Source organism: Teleopsis dalmanni, chromosome 1 (genome assembly GCF_002237135.1).
Source record: "Teleopsis dalmanni isolate 2A chromosome 1, ASM223713v2, whole genome shotgun sequence".
NCBI classification, from domain to species: domain Eukaryota; kingdom Metazoa; phylum Arthropoda; class Insecta; order Diptera; family Diopsidae; genus Teleopsis; species Teleopsis dalmanni.
Window position 1 is genome coordinate 161,680,375 of NC_051846.1, and position 22,231 is coordinate 161,702,605.

At 28.8% G+C, this 22,231-nt stretch overlaps 2 protein-coding genes across 2 annotated transcripts; one reads left to right on the forward strand and one right to left on the reverse strand.

The window, feature by feature from the left end:
- Positions 1–12,723: 12,723 nt before the first annotated feature.
- LOC119666596 (protein ALP1-like) lies at positions 12,724–13,917 on the reverse strand. The gene is made up of 2 exons (XM_038075876.1): positions 13,861–13,917; positions 12,724–13,806 (listed from the first exon to the last, which is right to left on the reverse strand). The coding sequence occupies exons 1-2, from the start codon at positions 13,894–13,896 to the stop codon at positions 12,724–12,726; spliced, it is 1,119 nt and encodes a 372-aa protein (XP_037931804.1). The 5' UTR covers positions 13,897–13,917.
- Positions 13,918–20,150: 6,233 nt separating this feature from the next.
- On the forward strand, positions 20,151–21,996 carry LOC119666598 (piggyBac transposable element-derived protein 4-like). The gene is made up of 4 exons (XM_038075877.1): positions 20,151–20,156; positions 20,222–20,681; positions 20,741–21,430; positions 21,515–21,996. The coding sequence occupies exons 1-4, from the start codon at positions 20,151–20,153 to the stop codon at positions 21,994–21,996; spliced, it is 1,638 nt and encodes a 545-aa protein (XP_037931805.1).
- The last annotated feature ends 235 nt before the right edge of the window (positions 21,997–22,231 follow it).

Here is a 22,231-nt window from a genome sequence, read left to right on the forward strand (position 1 = left end):
GTCTCCTACACTGATTATTGTGTTTATCGTTGTCTGTCCTAAATAAACAACGAATTGTCTTATCAGGATTCGATACTTCGAATCCTCACTATAAATATAAACATTTTATTATCGTTGTTCGACCTAATCAAACAACGAAAGATCTACATTATATTTTATCATATTCTATTATCTTTAAATAAACATTGTAACTTAAAATATTATTATCGTTGTTCGGCCTAACCAAACAACGAATTGTCTTATCAGGATTCGATACTTCGAATCCTCATTATAAATATAAGCAAAATTGTTAGTTATAAGTTAGTCTTAAGATTCATTTAATAAAGTGAGCATTGAACTAAAGTTTTGTGCGTTTTAATCTAATATAATTCGCGTAGGCGTTGTGAGATATTTTAATCCGCAATACTTGGATGCGTATACTTAACATACAAAAATTGTGTGTAAGGGCAAAGTGCCGTTATAGTAATGCAAGGTGTTAACTTGCATATGTTTCTAAGAATTTAGAACAAAATGATTTCAACACAATATGCAATTCACTTCAACTGAATTATGACGTAGCAGATTTATGTGCTTATATATTCCGAAATTTACGCTGTAACGACCCATTTTTTCTTCAAAAGAAAATTAGAGTTACAGAATGCTGGGTATCTCTAATTCGTTTGGTAAACAAAAAAAAACAATACTGCATCACAACAGAAAGCATGATGTTCAAATGTGTAAACAACCAAAAACAATTGTAGTGTCATATCAGACCATGACCACACGCAATTCAATGTGTGCGATATGATTATCTGACACTTTAACCCAAAACACTTCAAAGTAATACTTACAAGATTTATGAACCAGAAACCCAAATTACAATCCACAATAATTTATGAGTTGGTAATTCGACTCCTTTGTTTTGTCATTTCTTTATGACAAACGTTTTAGTGCATAGCGAAGTATAATTACTTCAGCATGTGCTTGGCAATTTGGATTTCGGAATCTAGAACACATTAAAATATGTCATGTGTTGTGCGGATCATATTGCAAGCAATTGTGCATGCAATATGATTTGCCCTCTTTTACAGTTGGTCACCATATTTGTGTCAACTATTAAGAAATGATATTGTTGACCAATGACGTAAGTATATAGAAACTAAGAAATATATTAACCAATAGAATTTAAGTAAATAGTAAAATGTAAAATAGAATATTGTAAAACCGAACTGTTATCGGTATGAAAAATATAATTGTAGTTAGTTTTTAATTGAGAGTTTTAGTGGATAGTGCATAGTTGATAGTCGATAATAGTACGTGATCTAGCTGAGATCTTTATAATAATAAAAGTAAAAACGATGTGCAAATAAATAAAAATAAAGTTTACATATAATAAAAAAACAAATTAAGTGTTTTCGTTTAAAGACGATATTTAAAACCCCACATTGTTATCGCATATGATATTAAACCGAAGCAATAGAAGTTTTAATAATAAATTATAAAATAAACATACAGTGTTTATGAATATTCTTCATGAAACCGTTGCTACTGTATGGCATAGCGCAGTCTTCACAACCAAACATATTAAGAGCATTGACACTAATAACAACTGTGGTTGCGCTACTTCGGTGTTTTCTCATCATATCATAGGCAAACATCATATTTTTGTATGAAGCCGGTATATACAATTTTAAGTAACATTGAAACTTTGTGCTAAAATTCTGTTGGAATAACACTTTAAGCTCTTGTTTATAGAAAAATCAAAAGCTTCAACTTAACATAGTTAAGAGCTTGATTTTTGACATTGTTATTGAGGGTATAAAATCTAGGATCATCTATGTTAAATTTTAGAGTTTGTTCAAGATTACAATCATCTCAGTCGATAACTATAATCGTGTTTTGAAGTTATTAAAATTTATTTAACTAATGAAAGTTAATAAAAATTTATAATCGTGTTTGAAATAAATTATTAAAATTTATTAAAATTATTGAATGATCAAAAAATCTATTTAACTAAAGAAAGTTAATAAAAATTTAGAATTTATTAAAATTTATTGAAATTATTGAATGATCAAAAAATCTATTTAACTAAAGATAGTTAAAAAAAATTTATAATCGTGTTTTGAAATAAATTATTAAAATTTATTGAAATTATTGAATGATCAAAAAATCTATTTAACTAAAGAAAGTTAATAAAAAATTTATAATCGTGTTTTGAAATAAATTATTAAAATTTATTGAAATTATTAACTAAATTAATATTAAATTGAATGATCAAAAATTTATTTAACTGAAGGAAGTTAATAAAAATTTTATAATCGAACTAAGTACAATTTTGAATAAACATATTTTAGTTAAGTATAAAAACTTTACTTGTTTTATTTTTCTTTAATTCAATTTACGCGTGCAACACATAACTATATACAACAACATCAATAGTAAGCGTACTCGATACAAGTGGAATCGAAGACGCTTATTTAGCAATACATTATTAAATAGCAAAGTACTTACGCTGCGCCGTTTTGTACATAAATAAAAATTCATATTAAATATTAATATAAATAATAGCAAAATATATATATAAATATAAAATATTTAGTAAATGCACTCATAAGATGCGCACCAAGTTCTCAACTAAAATAAAACTTCTTTTTATTTAAAATAAAAATAAATGTTAAAAGAAGGAACGCCACATCATATCGGCGATTAAATATCCTTCAAAGATTTAACATTTTTACATGGCGACCGTGACTTTGGTGCAGGATTAATTGTGGTTATTTTAAATATATATATAAAATATAAATATAATAAAATAAAAAATAACACATGTCTAATGCACCAGGGCCAAAACGACTCACCATTGCAGAATATCGTGCCAGACAACAACAGCACTTGGAGGCGAAATTAACAGCTATTCCAGTAGTACCAAAACCCAAAAAGAGGGTTGGTATACTAGTCCGGGAAAGAAAAAAACTAGCAGCCTTGAAGAAATCATTGAATACTGAACCACCACCATCGTGTGAAATCGCTTGCGAAATTTAGAAGCGAATTGATGAAATAATCCAAGTCCGACACAACAGACAGATGCAGAAGCGAAGAGCTGTGCAACAAAAATAAGTATAATTTCTTTCATATTTTTTTATAATTGTAATGGAGCTTGCTCTACCAAATTAAAGAGCAAACCAATAGAGGCACAACATGGAATTAAAAATTATTATATATGATAAATATAACATATTTTGAATTATTTTAAATTAAAATCATTATAAGTACAACATATTTAATATTGGATGTTTTGAAAAAAAAAACAAAAATTTAATTGTTTAATCTCTACTATACGTACGATATTTCTTTGATTTTTTTTTCTTTCTCTACTGTTTCTTATTTTATAATGGGGAGCCCTCAGTCAAAAATAACTAAACCTGTAGCTAATGTAGTTAATGAAATAGAAATTGATAGAAGAGAATCTTCCGATCCAACTAAATTTTTCAAAATAATCATTATTTTGCTCACTGCAAACTGGCGATCCTGCCAGTCTTTTTTTCTTTGTGGATATTTATTTTGAACTGTACTAATTAAATTGTACTAATTACTGAATAAAATAAGGTATCGGTGGTTAAAGTTCGTGGCTTTGAACGGTGGATGAGCACCTTGTGATTACAGTTAAAAATAATAATAATAATAATTATAAATAATAAACTTTGGAATGTTACTTTGGAATATTGTTAATAAACTTTAGAATGTTGCTTTGGAATATCATACAATATTCAGCAACACGAAGGAATATAATTACGAAGTACAAAAACAATAAATACAAAAACAATTGTGCCAAATAATGCCAAATAGTGAAACAATAAAACAAAAATTAAAACAGAACCCAAATGCAGGTCCCAAGCCGCTGACCATCGGCAGTACAGGAAACATCAAGCGAGTACAATTAACACAAAAAAGCAGACGAGGGAAACGAAGAAAAACTAACAAAAATCCCAGAAACGCCGTATGATTTTAGTGGATGCTCTAAAATCAGAAAGGCTAAACCAGGAAGCAAAAGCGCGTACCGTGAAGGAGTTGAAGCACATCAATAAAGTTCTATACAGAAGCAGAAAAAATTAACGATGCATTAATTTGCACAGTCAATAATTTTTATTTGAGCACTATAACTGCGTAGTACGCTGGGTGCGTTAGTAAATTATTGTAAATATAAATTATCTAAATTATTAACGTTAAATTATTAAAAGTAAATTACTGTATTACTATTATATGTTACTTAATATATATACTTAATATATATTAATTTATATAATACTACAATTTAAAAAAAAACATTGATTAAATTTGATTAAAATTGATTAAAATTGATTAAAATTAATTAAAATTTATTATATTAGAAATTTACATTTTATATGATATTATCTAAAACTAATAAAGCATTTTGGGAAATCCTAATTCTAAACCTAGGGTTCAAAAACCAAATGCTTATGTTGTTAATGATGTAACGATATAAGAAATCGTTACAAATGATAACACTATAATTTATATAAAATATATTTTATTGCTGATAGCTATTTTAACAATTGCAAACAGTGCAATGAAGATATATAAAATGCATAAAAGAACGTTAAAAAGAAAATATTTAACAAGAGCCGCGTCTGTTGAGAACGTGATCTAAGAAAAAAAAGATTTTTTTTTATATAAATACATATATTTGTAATAGCTTGTATTTTATTTATGTATATTTTTATAATTGTATAAAATTGTGAATTTTATATGTAAAAACTTAAAATGTGGTACGCTATTGTGTGGTATTTTATAATTATGGTAGTTTACTGGATAGCAGTGTAATGTATATAGTTACATATTAGCATAGATGCTAATATTTCTCTATCAGAATTGTCACAATGTATCAACCACATTGTTGCATAAAAATTGGTCACATCATAAATTTCAATAAAAATTCCTTATACTTTAAAACATAAATAAACATAAATTAAACTCTCAAACGACCACACAGAATTAGCATAGATGCTAATATTTCTTTATCAAAATTGTCACAATGTATCAACCACATTGTTGCATAAAAATTGGTCACATCATAAACTTTAATAAAAATTCCTCATACTTTAAAACATAAATAAACATTATGAAAACGTTACACGTTTTTCACATTAAAAATTGTTACAAAGTAACAACCCCTTCCTTAAGTGACCATACAATAGCTTCAACAAAGTAAAAGCTATTGTAAACAAACTTTGAGTGCATGATCGTGGGATCAACAAAAAGTCTTTGTACAGCATTAAGTGACTGTACCCAACGCTGATCATAGCATAATTTTAAGTAAGAGCTTAAAAAATGACGCTATGTTACCAACAGCAAACTTTTGAGTTATCATACCAACAACAGAGAAACTTTCTGTTACCTTACAGTAACTTTTATGAAAACATTAAGCTTTCTGTTAGAACGAAAACTTTAAGCTGGGTTCCATACAAAAATCAAAGCTTCAACTTAACATAGTTAAGAGCTTGATTTAGTTAAGAGCTCTGTTATCGGGGGTATAAAAACGAGGATCAAATATGTTAAGTTTGTCAAACGGCGAATTCTTTGAAGATTTTGTTGAAGTGTAATGTATATAGTTACATATTAGCATAGATGCTAATATTTCTCTATTGCCACAATGTGTCAACCACATTGTTGCATAAAAATTGGTCACATAATAAAGTTCAATAAAAATTCCTTATACTCAAATGTAAATAAACATAAATTAAAATGCCCAAACGACTACACAGAACTATTTGAAAATTCCACTTATCCCGTACATTGTAAAAAAACGCTACACGTTTTTCACATTAAAAATTGTTACAAAGTAACAACCCCTTCCTTAAGTGACCATACAATAGCTTCAACAAAACAAAAGCTATTGTAAACAAACCTTGAGTACATGATCGTATGATCAACAAAAGTCTTTGTACAGCATTAAGTGACTGTGCCCAACACTGATCATAGCATAATTTTAAGTAAGAGCTTAAAAAGTGACGCTATGTTACCAACAGCAAACTTTTGAGTTGTCATGCTAACAACCGAGAAACTTTCTGTTACCAAACAGTAATTTTTAAACAACATTAAGCTTTCTGTTAGCACAGAAACTTTAAGCTGTTTTTAATACAAAATTCAAAGCTCCAAAATATAGCTTTTGAGAGCTTGAATTTATCTCTGTTAAACCAGGTATAAAACCCTAAGATCAATCCTGTTAAGTTTAGTTTTTGTTCAAGAGCACAAATATCTCCTTCGGTCCGACATAATTCGGTTTATTAGAAGTTAAAATATTAAAAATTAAAATATCAAATGTTACAGAAATATTATGTGTTACTAAAAATATTAAAACTAAAAATATTAAAAGTAAAAATATTAAAAGTAAAAAATATTAAAAATAAATATTAAAAATTAAAATATCAAATGTTACTGAAATATTAAGTGTTACTAAAAATATTAAAAGTAAAAATATTAAAAATAAAATATTAAAAATTAAAATATCAAATGTTACTGAAATATTAAGTGTTACTAAAAAATATTAAAAGTAAAAATATTAAAAGTAAAAGTATTAAAAATAAAATATTAAAAATTAAAATATCAAATGTTACTGAAATATTAAGTGTTACTAAAAATATTAAAAGTAAAAATATTAAAAGTAAAAATATTAAAAATAAAATATTAAAAATTAAAATATCAAATGTTACTGAAATATTAAGTGTTACTAAAAATATTAAAAATAAAAATATTAAAAATTAAAATATCAAATGTTACTGAAATATTAAGTGTTACTAAAATGTTAAAGTTATAACTTATATATTTTTTTTTGTATAATAAAAATAAAAATAAATATCTTAAAATTATTAATAAATATAAAATTAGAATTTAACTTTACCAAATTGTGTTTTATTTTGTTAATGTGTTAACTTTATTTCACTTAAAGCGTGCAACCACGTAACTATATGCGTTAGTTATATTGGCAATGCATACAATTAATATAATAATAAATGGTTCTATATTTAAATGCGCAGTGTATATAAAAATACACTAATTGTTTCCAAGTGCATTGCATTGTTTACAAACAAATGCACAATTCCACACAAGGAATTTGACACCACACATATCGGCGGCACTTTGCCTTCGATATAACCATATGCTTGCCAGGCATTGACCGCATATAGTTACATATTAGCATAGATGCTAATATTTTTCTCTCAATATTGCCACAATGTATCAACTACATTGTTGCATACAAAAATTGGTCACATCATAAATTTTAATAAAAATTCCTTATACTTCAAAACATAAATAAATATAAATTAAATTCCCAAACGACCACACAGAATTAGCATAGATGCTAATATTTCTCTATAAATATTGCCACAATGTATCAACCACATTGTTGCATAAAAATTGGTCACACCATAAACCTTAATAAAAATTCCTTATACTTTAAAAACGTAAATAAACATTATGAAAACGTTACACGTCTTTCACATTAAAAATTGTTACAAAGTAACAACCCCTTCCTTAAGTGACCATACAATAGCTTCAACAAAGTAAAAGCTATTGTAAACAAACTTTGAGTGCATGATCGTGGGATCAACAAAAAGTCTTTGTACAGCATTAAGTGACTGTACCCAACGCTGATCATAGCATAATTTTAAGTAAGAGCTTAAAAAATGACGCTATGTTACCAACAGCAAACTTTTGAGTTATCATACCAACAACAGAGAAACTTTCTGTTACCTTACAGTAACTTTTATGAAAACATTAAGCTTTCTGTTAGAACGAAAACTTTAAGCTTGTTTCCATACAAAATTTAAAGCTCCAAAAATATAGCTTTTGAGACCTTGAATTTGTCTCTGTTAAACCGAGTATAAAACCCTAAGATCAATCCTGTTAAGGTCAGATTTTGTGAAAGATTACAATCGTCTCCATCGCGAAGTTGTGCCTTCCTTTGTTTTAATATTTAAAAGTGAATAATAGTAATATTAATATTTTAAAGATTAAATATTAATATAATATTTGTAAAATTCATTTTAATACTTAAAAGTGAAAATTAGTGATATTAATATTTTAAAGATTAAATATTAATATAATATTTGTAAAATTCATTTTAATACTTAAAAGTGAAAATTAGTGATATTAATATTTTAAAGATTAAATATTAATATAATATTTGTAAAATTCATTTAATACTTAAAAGTGAAAATTAGTAATATTAATATTTTAAAGATTAAATATTATATAATATTTGTAAAATCATTTTAATACTTAAAAGTGAAAAATTAGTGATATTAATATTTTAAGATTAAATATTAATATAATATTGTAAAATTCATTTTAATACTTTAAAAGTGAAAATATTATTAATGATTAATTATTTTAAAGATTAAATATTAATATAAATTTGTAAAATTCATTTTAATACTTAAAAGTGAAAATTAGTGATATTAATATTTTAAAGATTAAATATTAATATAATATTTGTAAAATTCATTTTAATATATAAAAGTGAAAAATAGTAATATTAATATTTTAAAGATTAAATATTAATATAATATTTGTAAATTCATTTAAATAATTAAAAAGTAATTGAAAGTGAAGAATATTAGAACAAATTTTAACCAGAAATTAAACATGTTAAAAATTACAAAAAAAATATTAAATTGATGTATTAAAGTATAAAGTTAAAATTGAATGTTTGAAAAAATATATTAATTAAAAAGTATTAAAAATTTATAAATACTGAATTTAAAAACTAATAAATTAAAACTACTAAACTGAATTAACTTGTGTCATTTTATTCACTTAATGCGTGCAAACACATAACTATATACAACAACATCAACAATAAGCGTACTCGATACAAGTGGAATCGAAGACGCTTACTTAGCAATAAATTATTAAATATTAAAGTACTTACGCTGCGTCGTGTTGTACATAAATAAAAATACATATTAATATAAATAATACTAAAATACATATATAATTGTTAAAAATATTTAGTAAATAAGAAAGTACATACGCTGCGTCGTTATGTACCTAGGTTAAGTCGAAAGTGAAAAACTAAATAAAAATCAGAACTAGAAGTGCGCTCAATAGAAGCGCACTAGGTTCCGAACTTTAAAACTTTCTTTGATTTTAAATAAAAATAAAAATTGATGTTAGTAAAAGGATCGCCAAATAATATCGGCGTTTAAATATCCTTTAAAAACTAAACATTATTGCAAAACTAAACATCAGTATTTTGCAAATATTACATTATAAACAGCAAACTTTTGAGCTGTCATGCTAACAACAGAGAAACTTTCTGTTACCATACAGTAACTTTTAAACACCATGTTTGTGTGTTTTATTTAAAAAATACGCGTGCGTAAAGACAAAACTTGCGACGAGGATAAAACGCAAAAAATTTAAGAAAATTTTTTGCTTAAAAAACACTAAAGAAAATTAAAGATAATTTTCTTAAACGTCTATACCAAAACTTACAAAACGCAAAAAAAAATTTAAGATAATTTTTTGCTATAAACTAATAAAACTAAGTGTTAAATTATACGTACAACTACGGACGAGAATAAACACAACATAAAAGAACAATATAATAAGTGAATAAAGTGTTAACGCGTCAAATTTAAGAAAAGTCGCAAGAAAGTGAGATGAAACCTTTTCCTTGTGGGTTTTGTAAACTTGACTTTGATACAAGTGAAGAACGCGAACTTCACTTGAAAAAAATTCATAATCCTTGCGCTTTCTGTGACAAAGATTTTAAAAGGAAACAAGAACTAAACTATCATCAAAACAACCATAAAGCGCTTTTAAAGAGGCAGAAAGATTAACAAAACTAATAAACAGTGCAAAGTTCATAAAAAATTACGAGCAAAAACAATACGAGGAGTGGCGTAGATTTTGTGAAAATTACGATAATAGTGAAGAAGGCAAAAAAGCCATTGAATATATGAAACAAAACGGATATTATTAAAATTTGTGTATCCAAATGAACATTATAAAAGACCTAGTAAATAAATCAAAAGGTTACACAAAATTAAAATATTGTGAAAAATGCGGAAGCAACGTACATAACACCAAACAGTGCAAAAAATAATAAAAATAAAATGTATTAAATATATTAAAATATATTAAAAACAATAAGTGCAAAATAAAAGAAAAAAAAAAAATAATAATAAACAAAAGAACCAATCAACATCAAAGCAGCAAACCAATAAACCAGCCATCAACAACAAATCAACAATAAGCAGAGACAACAACCCCAAACATAAACCAACTTAAATTGCATAAAAATAATTGTGATGAAAATATACTAAAGAAAAATAATACTTGAAAAATACTTAAAAATACATATTAAATATTAATATAAATAATACTAAAATATATATATAATTATAAAATATTTAGTAAATAAGAAAGTACATACGCTGCGTCGTTATGTACCTAGGTTAAGTCGAAAGTAAAGATTAAAATAAAAAGCAGAACTAGAAATGCACTCATAAGAAGCGCACCAGGTTCCAAACTAAAAAAACATTCTTTTTATTTTTCAAGTAAAAATTGATGTTAGCAGAAGGATCGCCAAATAATATCGGCGGTTAAATATCCTTCAGTAATAAACATCATTACAAACTATCAACCAATAGAATCATTACATAAGATTCTATTGGAAATTAATTGTAAGAAACTATGTTAGACTTAAGAAGAAAATTTAAATAAAAATCAGTCTAAAAATGACGAGCAAGAAACATAGTCGTTTTATTTTAAAATAAAATAATCCAACTAATAAATAAAATTCATATTATTATTACATGGCGATCCTGCCAAAATGGCAAGGACCATAACTTTGAAAATTTAAAATTATAAAAAAAAAAAACGTTTTATATTGCGTAAGACATACAAATACCGTGGAGTTGGAATAATAAAGTCTTAAAAGAAAGAGTAAAGGACTAAATTTTCGTGACAATGATAATGTGTAACTAAACATTATGTAAAGTGTTTTGAACATGAATTTATGTAAAAATTAAATTAAATAATGTGTAACTAAACATTATGTAAAGTGTTTTGAACTTGAATTTATTTAAAAATTAAATTTGTTATGACTTGGTGAAAGTGAGAATTTCAAAACAACAATATACATTGAAACATTCATTCAATAAATAATTAAACTTATTGATTAAACAAATAACAAGTAACTGAAAAAAAAATCATCAAAAAAATCATCATCAAAATCATCAAAAAAATCATCATCAAAATCGTCATCAAATCTTCAAAAAAAAATTACATATAAAAAACAAACATGGGATGGTTCTCGAGCGACGAGTACAACGTGGGAAACAAACCAGGACAAAAAACTGACGTTACAAATAACATCAACAACACGCAAACAACAGCAACAGGAAATACACAGGTAGCACTCCTTACTTTATTATTAGTAATAATAATTATATTTATTGCTTATAAAATAGATAAATACATAAAAAAATATGTACATAAACATGTACGTAGAAATATAAGCAATGACGTATAAAAATAAATTTAAGAATATAATAAAATAAAATATAATAAAATGGTTACTCATAGGAATTAAATAATAAGTATAGTACATAAGAAATTTGAATCATTGTTAGTACATAAGTTTTAAACGGTATAAAAACCGGAATATTTTGTTTAATAAATCAGAATTAATTCTTAGACTAAAGAACACACTTGTCTTCTTATTTGAATGGTCTCTAGTTCTGTACGGCATAATAGCTGATGAGAACAATATCCTATACGCCATAATTGCTGAAAGGATATAACAAGCGGCTGGAGAGCTAAGATAATACTCTAAACTATCTGATAACATTACATGGCAATCCTGCCATATACTTATACCATAAATATTACATGACGATCCTGCATGTAATATAATAAATATATTATATGAATATAACATAAATACTACAAATGTCACTTTTACGCTTTGCTTAAACACCTTAAAAGCAGTTTAAGGTTTGAATTGCCAGCTGTTAACAGTGAATAGGTGCAAATAATTTGAATTTTATTACAAATAACACTAACTAAAAATATGGAGAAAAGGGAAATAAAAAGAAAAAATTGGTTGAAAGAGGAGGAATAATGCTTAGTTAAAATATTTGCAGAAAAACAAATAATTAAATTGTAAGACGGCAAAAAATATAGAATAGACACAATTTATGAAATTGTTCGCCAAGAAATGGAGATCAGTGGCTGGTACAGAAGTGTACAGCAAATAAAACAAAAGTGGCAGGTATTAAAGAGACAATACTCTGAAATAAAAAAAACATAACAATTGTAGTGGTAACAGTTGCATGAAATACCATCCATTGATGTGCGAAATCCTTGACTCAAGACCATCATCAATTCTTGAAAATAACGGATGCGATACTCTTGATATTGAACACCTAAATGGTAATTTATCATACAAGTAAATATCTTCTTACCGAACTTTAATTTTTTTAAAAATTAAAAAATATTTCATATTATGAAATATTTTTTCAAAATATTTTATTTTGAAAAAATATTTCATATGAAATATTAAATTTATTATTTTCAATTATTTAAATTTATTATTAAGCTTAAATTGTTATAAATATATTATATTATATATATTATATTGTTAGTTATAAATAAATGTATAAATTAATTAATTAAAAATTGGTTTTTTCTACATTATTTTTTTAATTGCTTCTATCTAGAAGTGGAAATTTTATCGCCAAGTACGCGCATATATGATCTCGCATAAGATTCAGGTTGGGGATATTCACTTTCACCGTGGATTCTTTCTACATCCCATGAGGAATTATAACGTTGTTTAGATATCTCCACAAAATTGTGAAGAATTCCGCACGCTATTATCACATGCGTCATATTGTAAACATCCAGGTTGCTCTTCTTATAAAGTATTCTCCATCTTCCTTTCAAGCGACCAAATGCTTGCTCCAGAACAATTCGTGCTTGATTCAAATATAAGTTGAAGGATGTCTCTTCAACAGTTAACTCATCCCTATAATTTTTCATAATCCAGTTACAAAACGGATAAGCTGCAACACCAATAATATAATAAGGAAGTTTAAAAAGCATAGCTTCATTTGAGGCGTTGTAAATTCCGTCGATTTCCCTATGGCTTTCAGGAATTAATGTATTATGGTTTTTGTATAGAGAACTGCCCCTAAGCACTGATGCATCGTGTGCACAGCCAGGATTTTGTGCTGTGATATTTTTAAATAAATACTGATCATCCACAATAGCTTGCACTGCAATGGAACTATAACCCTTTCTGTTACGAAAGTCTGCAGCACCGTCTTGTGGGGGTGTAATTGGCACATGAGTGCCGTCTATAACACCAATAATATTTGGCAGTTTGAATTTTTGTTCAAATCTCGAGGCTATGCGTTCACATTCTGATGCATTTGGCCAGGATAATATTTTGCCGATTTGATTTTCAATTAAAACTTTACAGAAACTGTGAACACATAAGCAAACAGTACTTTTTGATACTCCAAATCCCTTTGCAATTACACGGTATTCAGCACAAGAGGCAAGTTTGTAAACTGCAATAGCTATTTTCTTTTCAACAGACAACACTTCAACGAAAGTATTTTCTGCTGGTGCCATTTTATCCTTAAGCAAATCTACAAGCCTGAAAAATATTTGTCGATTCATTCGAAAAACAGCAATCCATTGTTCATCGTCATAGAACTGCAGAACTTCAACATCCCACCACTCCGAACTTCTCTTCCTTTTGCTAAAAGTTCTTATTCGTGGTGGAAGCTAAAAAAAAATTCATTCTAAATATTTTATGAAAAACTTTATAAAAACATTTACATTCATTAAAGCCTCATTAGCAGAACGTATTGCCATTTTATGAAAGTGCTGCAATCGCATTTCTCGTAATTTTGTAAATTTTTTACGGAATTATTTTAAAATCAGCATTATTGCTTTATTATTATTTTCTACAATTTTGGTTATAATATCTTTTTTTTGCAATAAAAGTAAAACAATTTGTAGTTTTACCATATTCATTTTTAAAATGTTTAAAGTCAACATTTATGTTTGCTATTAAACAGCTGATTGATTGACAGTTACCTTAAAAGTGCTTTTAATTCTTGTGCGTAAACGCTCTAAGAACAAATTTTAAAATCAGTTTTAAAAGTGATTTTAAGACTCGCGTAAACGTAGTGAATAATTAATAAGTATCAATAATGTAAACATAAACATCCTGTGCCGCTGAATACAAAGTGTCATTTGATTCACCGCGCCACACTGAAAAATAAACATAAACACTGTAGTGGACCTACCTCTAAGCCACTTACCAGCACTCATAAATAACAATAAGCAAATTTATGAATTAGTCACATTTCATGCATACCACACAAGAAGCATAAGCAAAGCAATATACACAAAAGAGTTTCGCATTACCAACGAAAGTATTGCCACACGCTGTTCCACACAGCCACACAGCGGTGTGGAACAGCTGTGTGGCCCTACGGGCAGTGAGCGTAGCGGAGCGCAGCGCTTCTCGTCGTAGTAGTCGTCGCAAAATAGTCGTAGACTATTGTGCAAGCAATCAGCATGGCTGCCTCTATTTGATTGACGTCACAGCCGTAATAATAATAAATTTTTTTTGTTGATTGAAGTGGTTGGTGTGGTGGTATTAGTGCGCGTGTTGATAAATAAAGAAAATGGTTGGTATATAAGGCGTGTTCATCGTCGTAGCAAGTCAGTAATGAATCCGCTGTGGGCAAAGCTGTTTAATACAAATATTATAAATAACAATAATGGAGGAGTTGAAGGAGGAGTTCGAGATGTGGATGGAGCCATTTATAATACTGATGAAGGACATAGATTGGACAGAAACAACACAATTGAATTTGGAGAAGTTAACAGCGACGATTTCAACAATGTTGATGGAATTGCAAGAGTTATCGAAAAATCGAGATATATTCTCCGAGAACTCCTTAACAAAGAAATTAAATCGACTAATAGGATAGACATCTACTTGTCCAAAGTTAGAAGACTTGCAGAGTTTGAAGGATATGGTGAATCAATTAAAAATTTTAAAGAAGGAGGGAAAAATTGTTTATTTAAATTTATCATCAAACATGGAGACCACATCCACTTCGTGCACGAATGCCCGTTCTCAAACAGAACATGTAGGTGCTTTAAATTCCTCAATGTTAGACGAAGAAATCCTAACATTATTCCAATCAAAGGACTCAGCCACTCCGATATTGAATCTATCGTCAACTATCACTTTGAAGGTGGACGGGAAGCCATCTACGTTCAAGTTGCCGGTAAGGAATACACCCAGTTATATGATGGATTGCAAGACTTTCGATATGGCGACAATTCCGCCGAATGTAGTGGAAACGCAGGAGATGTGGAAATATGCTCTTTGGAGGACAAAATTCTACGGAAACGGAGTTTTGAATTCGGAAATCCAACAGAAGGCAAAGAGTTTAATGAAAGATATAGTACACGAGATCGCTACAAACTAGAAAATTGTATAAATACCCAAATTATTGTTCAATAAAATCAGAGTATACTTATGACTGCAAACCTATGCGTTGTTGACTTATTCTCGCACTCTTCTGGCCACGTATCACTGGCCTAGGTACCAGCGGTAACAAGGCGCTTTATATCCTGATTGCATCAGTAGGACTTGGATGCATGCTTATCTAGGCAGGACTATCTTTCTCTATTATCATTCTCAAAAACACACGTTACCTGTAACAGCTAACTCATTACATGGCAATTCTGCCTACAACCAAGAAGTTAAACATTACATGGCGATCCTGCCAGGAATCAATGCCAAGCGGACCAACCATAAATAATACCAATTAAATTGATTAAACTTTAGAATCTACACAAACGATATGATAGATGAAGCGACTTTCCACGCAATTTTCCGTAAATATGAACTAATACTTCAAGCAACAAATACAACACCAGAAGAGTACGTTCCAGAACAAGTGGTGCAACGCGAAAAAATATATCCGACGTATGTACCAACACCACGATCAGCCGGCCCAATAGCAATTACCATAGAAAAGTACAAAAGGCGGCAAGAGGCAAGAAAAAGGCCTACCACACCTGTCAATCCACAACCACAAAAGAAGCCAAACAGGCGATGAGGAAAAGCATTTCACCAACGAAAGCAAATTGCTCAACTGTACGAGAGGTACAACCTGGCGACAACAGTTGCAGAAAAGAAGGAGATCAAGCTGGAAATAAAGAACCTGCGCAGGAATAAGAAGAATCAACAATTTATATTTCTTATATCTATATTTATAATATTATATTTTGTATTTTTTTTTTAAGTATTTTAGATGATTAAAAATTAAAATTTTTATAATTATGAATAATTTCAATTCTTTTGTCTGTGGTAAAAGTTACCAAACAAGTAAAAAATTAAATAAACATATAAATAAGTGTTGTGTATAGCGCAACAATGTAAACAAACAATAAATTATGTTTTGAAAGTGCTTATGCACAAATTATTTTATATTAACTAATGTAATATGTAATGCGATCGCACACGGAAGAGCCACCGCAATGCAAGTAGAATATTTGGTCATAGCAAGTATGCAATTGCTATTTGACACTTTTCTTTTCTGTGCTACTATTCTGCACTTGTCGATATGACACACTTGAATGTGTCATAATATTTTCTAAGCATTGACGTGGGTCAACCTTTTTAGTGCCGCCGCAATTAAAATTATCAGGAAAATATTTGTAAATCATTGTAAAGCATTGCAAAACATTTTTGTATAAATAGATTGGAAAATTGTAATAAAATTCAGATTTTAAACTGAGCTCTAGCAGCTTACATTAAATCTCGCTTTTAAAATTATTTTTTTGTCTCGGCATTCTTGGATGCCTAATAATGTGCAGATTTCTTCCTGCTAATTAAAAAGAAGAAAAATTATAAACTTGAAATGAATCTGATAAATATATAATATATATATATATATAAATAATTAAATTTGTATATGAAAACAAATTTTAATTATTACATGGCGATCCTGACCACTCGAATCTAATCGAAGTCAAAGCCTAAAATACCAAAGGGAAGATTAGGAGTTAAATTCTCAACATTTAATTTTACAATTTAAATTTTCTTAAATAAATCAATTTTGTATGTCTCTACGTGAAGAATCCAGAAATATCTCCCAAATCTGGGAAACATTCCTAAATATATTCGATGACATTGAGGAATACATCCCTCAAAGGATAGACGGTTTACCTGTTGAGGCTCCGAAGTATGTTCCAGTAGACAAAGCAGCCGGACCTAAACCATTGACAATCGAACAGTATAAAGCGAGGCAGCAGAAGCCACGAGTAACTCCAGTTCCAAAGACACCAACTAAACCAAAAAGAAAAATGGGTGGAAAACAGTACAATAAACGAAAACAAATAGCAAGTCCTTTATAGAGAATTGAATCTTGCCACATCTTCAGAAGACCAGCTGTTAATAAAGAGAAAAATAAGAGAAACAAGGAATGGGCAGCCAACCCACGAAGGAAGAGGTGATAACCAACAACAACAACAACAACAATAGCAACAACGGCAGCGAAGTAGCTGATACAAAAACAATATTGTATTTCATTTGTATTCTATTATTATTTTTAGTATTATCAAAAATAAACAACCATTATAAGAAATATGTTAAAAGACATGTTATCTTAAACAACAATATGGTTTAAATATACAACATTTTTTTTTTTAAATATATATGTTTAAAAAATTAAAAATATGAATGACATTAATTGTTTTATTTGTGGTAAAAGTTACCAAACAAGTAGTAGATTAAACAGACATTTAGACAAAAAACATATTAAATTGATTAACTATGTAAACAAATTAATTAAAACTCTTTAAAAAAAAAAAATTTTTTTTTTTGATGTACACTAGAACCGATGTATCTATACTTTTAAAAAAAAAAATAATATATATATAACATTTTTAGTAATGACTATAATAATTGTAAGTCTAATTATATTGTGTTTAATGATAGGACTAGAAAGGCATAGAAATAAGAAAATATATTTCAAATAGAAAAAAAAAAAAATTTTTAAATAAAAATATATATGGAATTCACTGAAGCTAAACAGATATTAGAGAAACTTAAGAAAAACCCCAATAGGTTATATTCTAGGGAATTTATAGAAAAAACAAAGGAAGAATTAGAAAATATCTGGTTAAAATATTTACCTCTAATAAAAGAGTCTGACTTAGAAGCGTACAAACAAGCATTCAACAACTTGAAAAATAATATAGAAAAATATCTCAAACAAAAAGCAGACATGGCTAGTTTTGATATTTCGACAGCTTCAAAAATAATACCCCAATTCAGTGGTGAACAACAATCACTATCTACTTTTCTTGGCATGATAGAATTTTATCATGACACCCTTAAAGAAGGAGTCGATAGAGAATCCTTGATTAAATTTGTTCTAGCAACCCGAATAACTGAGAAAGTTAAAAACAGAATTTTAACTGTTGTAAACCCATCTACACTTATAGCGTTGAAACAAATATTACATGACGCATATAAACCAAAGAAAAATACAGCACATATTCAAGGAGAACTTTCAAGATTATACCAAGGTAATATGAGCATAAACTCACATGCTTCCAAAATAGAATCCCTGATAGCAACTCTAAATGATATACAGATAACTGAACGAGGAGAACAGAGCAGAGCGCTTATATTATCCATAAATGATGAAACTGGATTGAACACTTTTAAAAATGGCTTATCAGAACCATTTAGATTCGTGGTAATTGCAGCTCAACCAACAAAATTAATTGACGCAGTTAAATTAGCATCAAGCATCGATAATCCACAACAACACAGTATGATGCACTACCGTTCACATAATCAAAACACAAGATGGCAAAATAATCAACGGTCTAACCAGAATAGAAACAATTATAGAAGCAACCAGAACAGGAATCAAAGAAATGGAAATAATCAACAAACCAGTTCATTTAGAACTAATCAACCCCAAAATAACAATCACCAACAATTTGGACAACAACGATCGAATAATTATCAGCGATCGAATAATTACCAACGATTTAATAACCACCAATGGTCAAATAATGGCAGACAACAGAATAATAGAGAAACAGGCACAAGAAATAATAGGATACGTGTCATGAACAGGGAACAGGGAAACGAGTACAACCCCGGTACCAACAGAGAAACTATAGAATAGGCTACGCGGGGATAAAAAATGATAATGGAGAATCAATACCCAATTATATTATACTACAGACTTTAAATAAAAAATTAAAATTCTTGTTAGATACTGGCGCAGATGGGAACAATTATGTAAACTCACGGGAATAACTGACAGTCCAATCACAACATTAGGTACTACAAATTTAGATTTCAAAATATTGAACGATTACTTAAAGCATAAATTTCAAGTAGTAGATGACGAATTTCCAATTCCTACTGATGGTATTTTAGGACGTGAGTTTTTCAATAAATGTTTTTCAAAAATTGATTACGAAACGTATACTTTTTCAATAAACACGAATAAAACCGAATACATTTTACCGATATTAAACAGAATCTTTAGAATCACAATACCACCTAGATCAGAGATAATTCATTCGATTAAAATAGAAATTCCAGAAGATAGTATTATTTGTAATAAAGAAATAATAAAAGATGTATTTATCGCAAATACAATAATTCCACAACATGGAATAAAACATATAAGAATCTTAAATATTTCTAATAAAGAAAAAATCATTGAATAATTTTCAAAATCGGATTTAGAAATAATACCTTTAAGACATTTCAATATAATCTCAAACAATAGACTCAAACATTCCAATGAACGTTGGAATAAACTCAAAAACTTACTTAACCCTCATACTATGTTCGGGTCATTTCATGACCCAAAATTACTTTAAATTGTAATAATTTTTTAAGTTTTGCATATTTTCTAAAACTTTTTCGCCTCAGTGTATAAATTTTAATATTATTTCATAAAATTAACTAATGTAACTTTCATGTCAAAACGGTATTTTGATAAAGTGTTCGCAAGTTAATTTCATATAAACCTAATAAATTACAATAAATTATGTCGATCGGAATGGAAGTAAGTTTACATGTAATTATAGTCTGTTTATCAAGAATCTATAATTTTTGTGCTTTATTTTTAAGACGCTGAAGGATGATGAAATTGTCGCTTTTTTGAGTGATTTTGACGACGAAGCAAGTGATGATGGTGATCCAGACTTTGAGCCAGAGCTACTTCAACGGAACATATCAGAGGATGACATGGATACAGATGTAGAGCTGAGTAAAGAAATAGAGATTCCTCTTGAACAAAATAATTACTTTTGTAAAGATGGTAATATAAAGTGGACCACCATACCACCAAATGGAAGAGAATTACTTCGAGCCACAAATGAAAATGTGATACATGAAAGGACAGGTGTAACAGCATATGCTGTTCAACGAATCTCCGAAATAAGAGACTCGTTTGACTTATGCATAACTACAACCATGAAGAAAGAAATAATTCGTTACAGTAATATGCAAGGCAATGCTGTATATGAAAATTTTCACTGTATGGACGAAATAGAATTTGATGCATATTTAGGTTTACTGATGCTTATTGGTTGGTGTTCTGCATATTCGTATACCCTGTACCGAGTCATCGAATTATTATATTTGCAGGTGTTTATCGTTCGTATGGTGAAAGCATTAGTTGCTTGTGGAATGAAAATCATGGCCGTCCATTGTTAAGAGCTGTTATGACCTTGGAACGTTTTACAATTATTTCTCGTGTCCTTGCATTTGATAATAGACAAGCCCGAAGATCACAAGTCCGCGGACACAAGCTGGCACCAATTCGTAGTTTTTATGAAAAGTGGACTAAAAATTTACAAGTACTTTACGTTCCCAATGAAAATATTACCGTTGACGAACAACTTATTCCGTTTCGTGGTAGATGCCCATTTAAAGTTTATATGCCCAGTAAACCAGGTAAATATGGAATGAAGGCATGGATAGCAGCTGATTCTGCAACTGCGTTTTGTCTACAATTTCAAATATACCTTGGAAAAACTTCAGATTTGCCTGAAAGAAATCAAGGTGAACGAGTAGTTTTAGACCTAGTGTCACAATATACTGGTAGAAATGTAACAACCGATAATTTTTTTACGAGTCATAATTTGGCACAGGAATTACTAAAGCGAAAAATTACTTTAGTTGGCACTGTTCGAAAGAATAAAAGATTTTTACCGGTTCACTGCACAGTAAAAGAGTTACGAAAACTACCCATCTATACTAGCAAGTTTTTCTTTCATGAAAAAGAGACAATCGTACAATATGTGCCGAAGAGATATAAAATAGTTACTTTACTGAGTACGTTGCATCATAACGGAAAAATTTTAGAAGAACATTCAAAAAAAATACCGGAGGTAATAAAATATTATAACTTATCTAAAGGTGGAGTTGACACCATGGACCAAATGGTCCGCACGTACTCATGTAAACGTAAAACAAACCGTTGGCCAGTCGCTTTGTTTTCTAATCTAATTGATATTTCCGCTCTAAATGCATTTATATTGTGGACAGAGATCAATCCAAATTGGCAAAGCAGAAAATTATGTAAACGTCGGATTTTTTTGCAAGAATTGGGAGAAAGTCTAGTTCAACCGTGTATTTTACAGCGCAATCATATGCCTAGGTCTGAAGCCTCTGCCGCTTTAGTTCGTAATGTTCAACATGAATATGAGACACCATCTATGTCCTTAGAACCACCGCCAAAAATATTACGTTCTAGTGAAAGAAAACGATGTCAGCTATGCCCTTCTAAACAGGAGAAGAAAACCCATACGAAGTGTAATGTATGTCATAAGTTCGTTTGTCCTACACATCGTGAAACAAAAACGATCACAACAACTTTTTGCATCGATCACAAGCAATAAAAAGCTTTAATAGGCTATTTCCTTTTTTAATTAAAAAATAATATGTATAATCATAAAATATGAATGTATATGGCTTTTCTTTAATGAAACTAAGATGGGGTCATGATATGACCCAAACATAATATACGTAATTTTTTTTTAACATAGTGTAGTGGCATATTAACCATGACCACACACAATACGTTGTGTGCGGTATTTAATGTGTCACGCCAACCCAAAATTCTCAAATATCAAG

Coding starts and splice junctions, on each gene's coding strand:
- LOC119666596 (XM_038075876.1), bottom strand. CDS start 13,896: ATGGCAATACGTTCTGCTAATGAGGCTTTAATGAAT. Junction 13,807..13,860: donor CTAATGAGGCTTTAATGAAT/GTAAATGTTTTT, acceptor ATTTTTTTTTAG/CTTCCACCACGAATAAGAAC.
- LOC119666598 (XM_038075877.1), top strand. Junction 20,682..20,740: donor AGGTTTACTGATGCTTATTG/GTTGGTGTTCTG, acceptor TTATATTTGCAG/GTGTTTATCGTTCGTATGGT. Junction 21,431..21,514: donor TAAAATAGTTACTTTACTGA/GTACGTTGCATC, acceptor ACTTATCTAAAG/GTGGAGTTGACACCATGGAC.